The sequence below is a fragment of the Hippocampus bargibanti genome, linkage group LG06, assembly GCF_051943395.1.
Source record: "Hippocampus bargibanti isolate YZ-2025 linkage group LG06, ASM5194339v1, whole genome shotgun sequence".
In the NCBI taxonomy this organism is placed as follows: domain Eukaryota; kingdom Metazoa; phylum Chordata; class Actinopteri; order Syngnathiformes; family Syngnathidae; genus Hippocampus; species Hippocampus bargibanti.
Window position 1 is genome coordinate 26,246,260 of NC_142739.1, and position 12,500 is coordinate 26,258,759.

A 12,500-nucleotide genomic window follows, 5' to 3' on the forward strand; every position below is an offset into this window, starting at 1 on the left:
ATTCTGATTCCGCGACGCTCCGACTCGCCCCTTCCCGGCTCACATTTTTACTCTTCCAATCATCAATTGGGTGGGGGGGTGAGACATGTGCTAGCATTGTATGCCGACTGGCTACCCAAACCCCCCCACACCCACTCCATGCCATGTTAAAGTAGGACAACCACCATTTTGTGAAGCCACACATGAGCACGTGAGCGTTTGGATGTCATTTTGTGTGCCCCCCCCCCCCCCCCCCTCTTTTTTTTTTTTAGGACAGAGATGCAGTCCCAGGGCAGCACGTCATCCCAACCTTCCTTCGACTCGCTAAGCTCCAGCGACAGCCTCCTGTTCAGCGACTCGGATGACACCGACGTCTTCCTGACCGACGCTTCCTCGTCGGCCCTCCTGGAGGCGGCGGCGGCGGCGGGGGTGCCGCCGCCAACGGCCGGTGACTCGGGACGGGCGTCCGGGAGTCCCAGTTCGCAGTGGGCGTGCGACGGATTCGCCGGTAAAGAAGACGACGAGGACGACGGCGCCTTGCCGCGTCAGGTTCCCAAATCGCAGGGTGACCTGCTGTTTGCTCAGAAGGTGAGACCCGCGCCCACCTCTGAAGATTACTAGGGGGGGGGGGGTGTGGCAGCGCTAATCGATTACTCCGCCGCTTTCTGTGACAGTGCGCTGAGCTGCAGGGTTTCGTCAGGCCGCTGCTGGAGTTGCTGAACGGGTTGAAGAAGGGCCGATTTGACCGCGGTAAGTGTCCCGTCTAACCTTTGTTGAGCTCAAATTAATAATTTCCATTCGGAAAATATTACAAAAAGTTCCAAGGCTGTTCAAGTTGTGATTTGTTTTTAAATTTTGCTTCCTGTTTATTTATAATAATAATACATTTCATTTATAAGCGCCTTTCAAAACGCTCAAGGACACTTTACAGTCACAGGATAAGTTAGCTAGCTAGCTAGGAAGCTAGATAGCTAGCTAGCAGATAGCTAGCTAATAATAATAATACATTTCATTATAAGCGCCTTGCAAAACTCTCAAGGACACTTTACAGTCACAGGATAAGTTAGATAGCTAGCTACTAGATAGCTAGCGAGCAAGCTAGCTAATAATAATACAATAATAATAATAATAATAATACATTTCATTTATAAGCGGCTTTCAAAACTCTCAAGGACACTTTACAGTCGCAGTATAAGTTGGATAGCTAGCTAGAAAGCTAGCTAATAATAATAATAAGAAGAAGAAGAAGAAGAAGAGTAATAATAATAATAATGGTAATACATTTCCTTTATAAGCGCTTTTCAAAACTCTCAAGTACACTTTATAGTCACAGGATAAGTAAGATAACTAGCTAGTAAGCTAGCTAGTATATAGCTAGCGAGCTAGCTAATAATAACAATAATAATAATAATAATACATTTCATTTATAAGCCCCTTTCAAAACTCTCAAGGCCACTTTACAGTCACAGGATAGGTTTTTCTGCGGGTGAGCAGCGGCAGCCACACGCGCCAGCGTTCACTCAACCCAGAAGTAACTCAAATCGATAGAAAGCGAGCTAGCTCGCCACAGATAGCTCATAGATAGCTAGCCAGCGAGATAGCTGTATATCTAATAGATAGAGAGATAGCTAGCCAGCTACCTAGACAGCTAATAGATAGCAAATAGAAAGCTAGCTAGGTAGCTAGATTGCGAAATATCTATCACTTTTGACCACCGGATGCTGACACAGATGTGTTGGTATTTGGATTAGGATTGAACTAGCCTTCATTAGTCTCACAGTGGTGAAATTTACATTTCACGGCAGCAAAACGATGACATTAAAGAAAAGGAAAGGAAGAAATAGAAAAACAAAATAGAGGAGCTGCCGTAAAGACAAGACACTCATGCGGCGCCATCTTGAACTCAAAAGAACAACAAAAAATCTAAATAACAAATAATATGACCAACACAAGGACACGGTCATTCAATCTCAAGGGTTCTGCTCGGTAGTGACTGCGAGATCTTGGCCCAAATTCTGATGGAGCGGTGGGGGTGGGGTTTATGTTTGTGATTGACAGGTCTAAGCAGTTTCCAGCAGAGCGTCGCAATGGATCGCATCCAGAGGATCGTGGGTGTCTTGCAGAAACCAAACAGTGGGTAAGTTCAAGCCCAAAACCATCACATGTTGATCGACCTATTTGTTCATATGTTTCAATTTTATACAATAATAACAGAATTTGCCTTTTATACAGCCACCCCCATTTCAAGCTCAGATAACTCCATATCCATCGACTTTAGGCATTAACGTAACTTTTTTTTTCTGTTGAACGAGTTAAAAACAGAATGAATTAATCCAGTCATATTTTGTGTTGATATTGTAAATTGATTCACTGCCAGATATGTGCAAAAATGTCTTCACTCTCGTGCCAGGGTTTTTTTTTTCCATTGTCAGTTGAATTCCAGGACTACATAAACATTCAGTACAGCGTAAGAAACGTTAGACTCTCTTGTTATTTCCTAAATGATATGGATCTGGAGTTATCTAAGCTTGAAGTGGGGGGCGGCTGTCCAAAATACAATGCAATACATACATATTGGTTTATATAGCGCTTTAACAGCAGCTGAAGCTGCAACAAAGCGCTAAAATGGAAAAAGGGAAAAAAACATTGCCAGAGGCCATCGTAAGCACTTTATCGGCACCCAAGCATGGAAAAACAACCCGAACCAATTCGTTAATAGTGCTCTACGTCATATTTTAAATTCCCGAATAAATTTGTGAATGGCAGTGAATGAGTTGAAAGGCAAATAATAAAAAAAAAATATCTGTATCATAATTTAGTGACATAATTCGTTTTTATTGAGCTTCTCTTTATGGCACAGGTGTCAAAGTCAAGGCCCGCGGGCCAAATCCGGCCCGCCACATCATTTTTTTCGGCCCGCGAAAGCAAATCAAACTTGTTAAATTCCATGATGATTGTTAAAATCTGAGCCAAAATTTCATATTTTTGGATGTCAACCACAATAAAAGTCATTATTCTTGACTTCAGATTTGAAAACGAGTTATTCATTAATTTGCTGTGTGCTCTATATGTAAGATTTGAAGGGATTTAAACATTCTAATGGGTTCCCAAAATTCATAACGGCCCTCGAGAGGAAACCATAACTACAATGTGGCCCGCGGCAAAAAATGACTTTGACACCCCTGCTTTATGGTGTTCACACGTTGGCCACCTGGAGGCACTACAGTTAATTAGACACAAACGAAGAACAGGATTTCTTTTGCTGTGAGGGATGGGGTAAACTGCTCTGATACACATTTTCCATTGAGGATAAAGAATATATACCTGTGAGCTTTGCTGTCATTATATATCTTGCAGCCAGGAAATTTTAAAAGCAATGAAACATCCAGCGCGTATCATTTCGGGTGTACAGATGCCCCCCCCCCCCCAACCAATTTTATGCATATATGTCTCTCCATATTCAGGGAACGGTACCTCAACACGCTCCTCCAGGTGGAGATGATGTTGAAGCTATGGTTCCCGCAGATCACCACCGTCCCGCAGTCGACCGCCCCCAGCACTGCCGCGTCATCCGCCCGTGCCATCCAGGACGCACCGGGCGCAACGCCACCACACAAGCACAGGGATCAACTGCATATCCCGGTCAAGGTGAGCACACGTTGCTGATCGAGCAATGGGGTTTTCGACACAAATGGTTGGGCAACACATGTAGACATGTAGAAACACCCAAGACACCCAATAGACTCCGATCTGCGTTTCCTGAAAATCCATGTATGGATGACAGCCATCATTTTTAATCATATTTTTCTTCATTGATCATGTTTTCTTTAAATTGTAAAATGTTTTAAATGTTCATAATTATTTTTTGAATGTTACTTTTACTGCATTAATTTCATGTTGAGATACGATTCCTAATTTCTATTTTTGCATCAATTTGTAATTGTGTCATATTCATATACTGATGTTATGAAGTGAAGTTTAGTTTATCATTGTATGTGTATTTTTTAATATTATATATCTTTTTTTATTTTAGTATCTATTAATATTTTAATATTCAGTATGTGTATTTTTAATAATATATGTAAATGTACACATATTATAGTATGTGTATATTTTAACATTTAATATACTATTTTATCTCCGTGTATGTCTTTTTTATATTATTATATATATTTTGATATTTTATAATTTCAGTATTTATTATTTTTAATATTTAGTATGTGTATTTTTTAACATTAATAATTTCTATACACATACATTTTAATATTGTTTAATACAACATTTTTATATCATTGTATATATTTTTTTAAATTTAATATATATGTTATTAATATTTTTAATATTTAGTCTTTTTCTTTTGTAATATTGATAATATATAAATATGCAGATATTATAGTGTCTGTATATTTTAATAGATTTTAATATATTTTATTATTATTTCATGTGTATTTTATTTTAACATATATTATAATTATTTTTAATTTTAGTATTTTTAACATTTAGTATGTGTATTTTTTTTATTTTACGAATATATACAAATATCCTGTATCCTGTATATAATATGTGTATATTGTAATATTATTTTGTATAATATTTCATATCATTGTAAGTGTATTTTATTTTAACATATATTTTAATAATTTTTAATTTTAGTATTTTTAATATTTAGTATGTGTATTTTTTATATTGATAATATATATATAAATATCCTCCTAGTATGTGTATATTGTAATATTATTTTGTATAATATTTGATATCATTGTATGTGTATTTTATAATATTATTTTTTGATGCTACAATTTTAGTATTTATTACTAATTTTAATATTTATTATTGTACTTTTTTAATATTAATAATATATATAAGAATACATATATTATAGTATCTGTATATTATAGTATTAATATTTTATATCATTGTATGTGTTTTTAATATTTTAACATATATTGTAATACTTTTTAACGTTACTATTTTTAATATTTCGGATGTGTATTATGTATATTAAAAATATATATAAATACACACATACAGTATGTGTATATTTTAATATTATTTAATATATTTTGTGTGTATTTATTAATATATATTTTAATATTTGTAATCATATATATATATATATATATATATATATATATATATATATATATATATATATATATATATATATATATATATATATATATATATGAAAGGATAGGAAAAACAAGATATTCTAAGCATAGTAAAATAAAAATGTGAACTGTATACTGTAAATGTGCAAAACCGTTTCATAAAAAACTGTACATAGTGCAAGTATCACGAAAGGCATATTGATATATGCAGCTGTATTGCATCCACCCATATTTACAGTACAAGTGTCCAGTTTTCTTATTTTTTTATTTTCACATGCGATCGGTAGGAACAAGCGGCGGTACCTCTCCTTCTTGCAGCACGGGTCGAACAGTCTCTGGCTGAAGGAGCTACCCTCTTTAACTTTTGGGGTTGTTTTTTACAGAAACGCCGACTCAGCTGGACAGGAAGCGACTCCCCGATGCCTTCTCCGGGCCTCCCCAAGTGCCCTCCACTCAGTGCACAAGAGAAAAAGCACCAAGACGACAGCGAAGAACGAGACAGGGGAGCCGCGGCAGGCAGGCCTTGTCCCCCTCGACCGCCCGCGCCGCCGTCGCCATCGCACCAAAATCCCACCAAGGCAAACGACACTGACAATTCAGGCAACCCGTCTGAATACAAAACGCCCCGCGCGTCGGAGCCTAGCCTCACTTGGGTGCACGTGGCGCCCATTCTCTCCCCGCGCAAGACGGGCGCCACGGCGCACGGCGGCGGGGAAGCCACGCAGGACAGCGCCGTATCCTCCACCACGCCGCCCGAGCTCAGTAAAGATCTCAAAAAAGCCGCACGCTGCCAAAACCAAACCACCGCTGTTGACGATAAGCAACAGAAAGACCTTTAAAACCGGGACACTCCCTCTGAGAGCAAAATGGGCGCCGCGGGAAAAATCAAACGCGTGTTGATAATCACGACGAGTGTCAAAATGTGCTAAAAAAAAAGCACGAGGGTTGGACGAGGGAGGAGGTTAAGCGAAATGGAGCACTTCCTGTCATGACAGGAAGTGGCGGACCTTTGACCTTTTAACGGGTTGTAGATACACGCGACCAGGAAACAAAAAAAAAAGGAAATGGCTTCCGCGCCGTACTGGACAAAAAGTGATCCGTTGGAGGGTGGAAACAAGCGTCATCAACTCACGAATGTAATCGGAGAACACGTGAGCGTAAACGCACGCGTTCCCAACGTTATAATTTATCTGACACTGCATTTATTTATTATTATTATTGGTATTTATTTTTCAGGCAGCTGAGGAGAAAAAAAAAACGCACAGTGAGGGCGTCAACTATTTTTTACGACATTGTTGACATTGTGTGTTTTTTTTCTTTTTTCCTTTTTTTTTAATTCATTATTCAACCGTCGGACTACTGTGCCTTTTTACCAAATAGGATGTGTTTTATTTTATTTTTGTTGTTTTTGAAAAGGAACAATTGGTGCTAGGAGTGCATTTGTATTACATTTTTAATTGTTTGCTTTCATAACAAACAAAAAAAAAAAAAACACACACGACACATCTATACAGTAGTCGCCTAAACTTCGAAACATGACATGTAGCAACATGCGCTCTTGTTAGCTTAATAGCAAAAAAAAAAACCGCCATTCTTATTTTATTTTATTTTGATCAAAAACAAGAAGGGTCCCATTACCTCGAGCAAACTTTTGCCCATAGTCATAAAACACCACTCATTTTTATCGATCACGTCACAATATCGAGTTAGAAATACATACATAGTAGCGTGTGGCTGCCGCTGCTTACCCTCAGAAAAAATATCATGTGACTGTAAAGTGTCCTTGAGAGAGTTTTGAAAGGCACTTAATATTATTATTATTATTATTATTACTATAAACAGGCAAGATTCCGTTTGATAGCTATCTAGCTAGCTAGCTAGCTATAGTTATCTAATAGCTTGCTAACTATCTTTCTATCTATTTGAGTTATTCCGGGTTGAGTGAACGCTGGCGCGTGTGACTGCCGCTGCTCGCCCATAGAAAAGCTTATCCTGTGACTGTAAAGTGACCTTGAGATTTTTGAAAGGCGCTTTGAAATGAAATGTATTTTTATTATTACAGTATTCTAAATGAAATGTCTTATTGTTATTATAGAAATGACTTGTGAAGTTATGCTAGCACGCGAACGATTGTTAGCCTACTAGCTCGATTGCATTTTGGAAATTAGCTTCAAATATTTGCATGTTACCACAACATGGATGACCGACATGCTACATAAATGCAAAGAACAAATTGATGACTTTAGCTAAAGCGCTATTTAGCTAACTACCAGAAACAAGAAGGGTCCCATTGCCTCGATCAAACTTTTGCCCATCGTTATGACACACCACTCATTTTTATCAATACCGTCACAATATCAAGTTAGAAATGAATTGTGAAGTTATGCTAGCAAGCTAACGATTGGTAGCCTACTAGCTCGATTGCATTTTTGAAAATTAGCTTCAAATATTTGCGTGTTACCACAACGTGGATGACCGACAAGCTACATAAATGCGAAGAACAAATGGATGAATTTAGCTAAAACGCTATTTAGCTAAGGGTCTCCCTCAAATCAATTCCACAAACACGCCTCCATTTTGTAAGCAGAGGCTAATATGCTAGCCTCTTTTGTTTGTTGTTGTTGTTGTTTTTGTCCCCTTGTCGTCTCCCGCCCGAATCGAGGGAGCGACCGAAGGAGGCGTACTGAAGGCTGGTGCAACTGCAAAACTTGAAATAATGTAAACAAACTTGTCTTGACTTGCTAGCAGCAAGCGAGCGAGCTAGCGACACTTGCTTCCTCCTCCTGTGCTGCTAACCCAATGTTGGAACACCCAAGTCCAAACATGGAGGAGCAGCGTCGTAAACCAGCAACTTGTGCTAAAGTGCTTCATATATTTCCACTTGATTATTTGTTTCAACATATTTCCAGCTAAAGAGTAAGAAAGCGAGGCGGCCGACGTGCGTGCGCCTTCATTTTATTTCCATTTGGATGATTTTTTTTTTTTTTTGCTTTTGTTTCACATAATTTTGAATATCTTTTGTGATTTGTTGTTTACGTTTTTTTTTTCAATTTTCTTTTTCAAAAATGGTTCTAATTATTGTTAAATTTTATTCTATATTGGATGATTTCCCTTCTATTACTTCTTAGGGGTGTGTTTGGTTGAATTTGATTTAATGTGTATTTTATCAAACACATTTTTATTTTTCATTGACTTCCCCCCCATTTTTGTTATTTTTTTGTCCAATATTTGAAATTATTTGTTTTTTTCCCCGATTTCTTGTTCATTTTTTTGGCCAATATTTGAAAGTATTTTGTTTTTCCCCATTTTTGTTTTTTTGTCCAATATCTGAAATTATTTTTTTTCCCCATGTTTTTTTTTTTCATTTTTTTGTCCAACATTTAAAATAATCTGTGTCTCCCATTTTTCTTTTTTTGTCCAATCTTTGAAATTAGTATTTTTTTTGCAATTTTTTTGTCTTTTTTTTTGTCCAATATTTGAAACGCTCTTTTTTTTTCCACATTTTTGGTATTTTTTTTTTGTCCAATATTTGAAATTATTATTTTTTTGCCATTTTTTTTCATTGTTTTTGCGCAATATTTTACATTATTTTGTTTTTTCCCTTTTTTTTCTTTTTGTTATCCAATATTTGAAATTAGTTTGTTTTTTCCCACCATTTTTGTCCATTTTTTTTGTCCAACATTTAAAATTATTTTTTTCTCTCCCATTTTTCTTCTTTTTCTGTCCAATATTTGAAATGATCTTGTTTTTTTTCCCCCATTTTTGGTCTTTTTTGTCCAATATTTGAAATTATAATTTTCCCCCATTTTTTTGTTCATTTTTTTGCCCAATATTTGACATTATTTTGTTTTTTTTCTCATTTTTTTGCTCTTTGTGTTATCCAATATTTGAAATTATTTTGTTTTTCTCCCATTTTTTCGTTCAGTTTTTTGTCCAACATTTAAAATGAATTGTTTTTTTCCCCTTTTTTTGTTCATTTTTTTTGTCCAATATTTGAAATTATTTTGTGTTTTTTCCCATTTTTTTGTCCAACATTTAAAATTTTTTTTTTCTCTGCCATTTTCTTCTTTTTTTGTCCAATATTTGATTTTTTTTCTTGCAATTTTCTTTGGTCATTTTTTTGTCCAATATTTGAAACGATCTTTTTTTCCACATTTTTTGTCATTTTTTTTGCACAATATTTTACATTAGTTTGTTTTTTTCCCATTTTTTTGTGCTCTTTGTTATCCAATATTTGAAATTATTTTTTTCACCCCCCCGCTTTTTTTTGTTCAGTTTTTTGTCCAACATTTAAAATGTTTTTGTTTTTTTTTCCGCATTTTTTGTTCATTTTTTGTCCTATATTTGAAATTGTTTTGTGTTTTCTCCCCATATTTGGTCATTTTTTTGCCCTATATTTGACATTATTTTGTTTTTTCACAATTTTTTTTTCATTTTTATGGTCCAATATTTGATTTTTCCCCCTATTTCTTGTTCTTTTTGCTGTCCCCCCATTTTTTCTTCATTTTTTGTCAAATATTTGAACTTATTTTGTTTTCCCCCCATTTTTGTTTATTTGTTGTCCAATATCTGAAGTTATTTTGTGTTTTTCCCCCATTTTGTTTTTTTGTCCAACATTTAAAATGTTTTATTTACCCCCCGTTTTGTTCATTTTTTTTCACCCAATATTTGACATTATTTTGTTTTTTCTCAATTTTTATTAATTTTTTTTGTCCAATATTTGACATATTTTTCCCCTTTGTTGTTCAATTTTGTCCAATATTTGAAATTATTTTGTCTTTTTTTGAGCAAATTAATTTGTTACTTCTTGAATTTTTGTTGAATTATAATCCGCGATTTATTTTTTGCAGTAATTTGAATTATATTTCAAGTGTATTTTCTCCTTATTTATTTAATGAATTTGATTTGCTCCATTTGATGTTGGCGAGGCGTCTTGCAAGCCTTATTCACAAGCGAGTCTGTCTAAAGAGCCTCCTCTGCGTCTATCGGACGCCGACTCCTCATCAAGACGTTTGAGAATTTTGTATTGGTGGGCGGGGGGGTTTGATTTCCACTTTTTTCTACGGCCAAGGCGTGACCGATTGATTGCACTTTTTTTTTTGCTTGGGAAATATTTGGGAATCTTGTAGCCTTTCTTATTCACATATTCTACTTACTTCCCTTTAACACTTGACCACCACCGTCCGTCTCTTTTACTACCCCAACTCAATCGTGTTGGTTTTCCAGTACAGTGATACCTCTGTTTTCGACCATAATCCGTTTCAGAAACCTGTTCGAAAACCGATTTGTTCAAAAACCGAAACAGCATTTTCCATTAAAATCAATGTAAACATTCTTAATCCGTTCAAAGTCTAGAAAACAACTTTTTAACTATGTCATCGCATTAACCGGATAAAAACGTAATAATAGAGCAGGTCATTGTAAAATTCTATAAAAACAAACTTATTTTCACCAATTTTCTTTCTGCCACGGTGCGTGTTGGCACCTATCCCAGCTGTCTTTGGGCAAACACTAACTTTTCTAACATCCTCTGCTTGCTTTAAAATCATACTATTCAGGAGATCTTAACCAAATATGTCAGCATTTTCGCAAAAATAAAACAACAATATTAATGCGTCGGTCGCAATGAGGAAGACGTGACGTATAAGGAAGCTGAGGGTAGTCGAGTGATGCATTCAGATGCACTCAGTTTGGTTGAGAACCAAATTTCGGTTGTATACCTGGGCATAAAAAACATGATATTTTTGCTTGAAAACCGAATGGGATGAGAACCGAGACGTTCGAAAACCGAGGTTTGACTGTATTTGGTTCACCAAAAAGCTCTGGTTACTCCTTTTTTTTCAATAACCACACAAAAATGGTGACTTTGGGAATAAAATGACTTCTTTTTTTTTCGAAAAGCAGAAATGAGAACTCCTGTCGTGTTTTTTTTCAAAGGGGCAGACAGCAAGCAGATGCAACGCATTGGGGGTGCACGTTAAGAGGATGGACATTTTCGAGCTCATGTGAGTATAACCTCAGTAATCTGGTGGAAGGGGCGGGGCTAGGGGGTGCCTCCGACCAGCTGCCAAAGCAGAACACACTTCCGTGTGTGTGTGTGTGTAGTGTGTGTGTGTGTGTGTGTGTGTGTGTGTGTGTGTGTGTGTGTGTGTGTGTTGAAATACGTCACTTTTATGTGTAATGTTGAGGTAATTTGCACGGCGGAGGGGTTTGAGGGTGGGGCACTTTAGCTAAGCATCTGTCTAAAGCCCTAAAACGACAACAGCAAAACAATGGAATGAAAAATAATACCAAAAAAATGCAATCAGTCGAAAAAAAAAAATCAAAAACTGAAAAATGAATGAAGGCCATAGATAAAAATAAAACAGAAAATCAAAAAAATGTAACAAAACAAAAGTCATTCATGACAATTGACAAATTTGAAGAAAATGAAATGAGCCAATAGTAAAATGTCAAATAGAGAGGAAAAAAAAAAAAAGAACGACACTGCCTATTCTGATTCCGCTACGCTCCGACTCCCCTCCCCCGCATCCCCGGCTCACATAAAAAAAAATGAACTAAAATACAGTAAAGTCTCGTTATATCGATATCGGATATATCGATAGTCCCGGTTATATCGATACTATTTCTATGCACGCACGGAGAAAATTACATGCAAACAGGGTCGGATATATCGATAGTCCCGGTTATATCGATATTTTTTCGGACTCCCTTGAATATCGATATAACGAGACTTTACTGTATTATAGGGGGGAAATCTGAACCTATCTGTATTAAGTAAAACATAAATATGAAAGCTAACGAAAATAAATTGTAAATACAGTGAGACCTCAACTTACCAACTTAATTGCTTCCCAGACAGAGTGTGTAAGGTGAAAAGTGTGTATCTCAAAAAAAAATTCCCATAGGAAACCATTAAAATGGGAATAATCCGTTCCCGGGTTTCCATAAAATATACTTTTCAAACTAAATAAGCCTTAAAACTACACACAATGTACCTTATTCTATGTATAATAAATGTGTTATTGTATTGTAATGAAAGAAATACATTGCATTGTATCATAAAGTCACTTTATTTACATTTGTGATGGTCATTTATGGCTTGATGGAATGGCGTTGGAGATCGAAGATCAAAGGGAATTGCATGAGGACTGTAATTAAAGAAATAAACTGTGCTGTAAAATAAAGTTTTATTTACCTTTTTGATGGTCGTTGATGGCTTATGGAAGGAGAGTCACCTTCCATAAGGACTGTTGGTGCTGTTCGGTCATGTGCTTCCGCCGAAGATCACTCCGCCAGCCGTGGTGGGTGTGTATTATGAAAATAGTGCTTCTTATAAGGTTTAATTTTCATAAATTTGACGTTTGTAAGACGAAAAGTTTGTAAGTTGAGGTCTCACTGTAATTATCA

At 36.1% G+C, this 12,500-nt stretch overlaps 1 protein-coding gene across 1 annotated transcript in view; it reads left to right on the plus strand.

The window, feature by feature from the left end:
* The window catches only part of LOC148897029 (uncharacterized), a 9,752-nt gene extending 1,709 nt beyond the window's left edge, over positions 1-8,043 (plus strand). The window contains exons 2-6 of the mRNA XM_088998730.1: positions 252-567; positions 654-729; positions 2,038-2,116; positions 3,444-3,627; positions 5,474-8,043. Of these exons, the coding sequence (XP_088854856.1) occupies positions 259-567; positions 654-729; positions 2,038-2,116; positions 3,444-3,627; positions 5,474-5,929 (1,104 nt within the window). The 5' untranslated portion in view covers positions 252-258 and the 3' untranslated portion in view covers positions 5,930-8,043. The remainder of the gene's footprint in view (positions 1-251; positions 568-653; positions 730-2,037; positions 2,117-3,443; positions 3,628-5,473) is intronic.
* Positions 8,044-12,500: the final 4,457 nt, after the last annotated feature.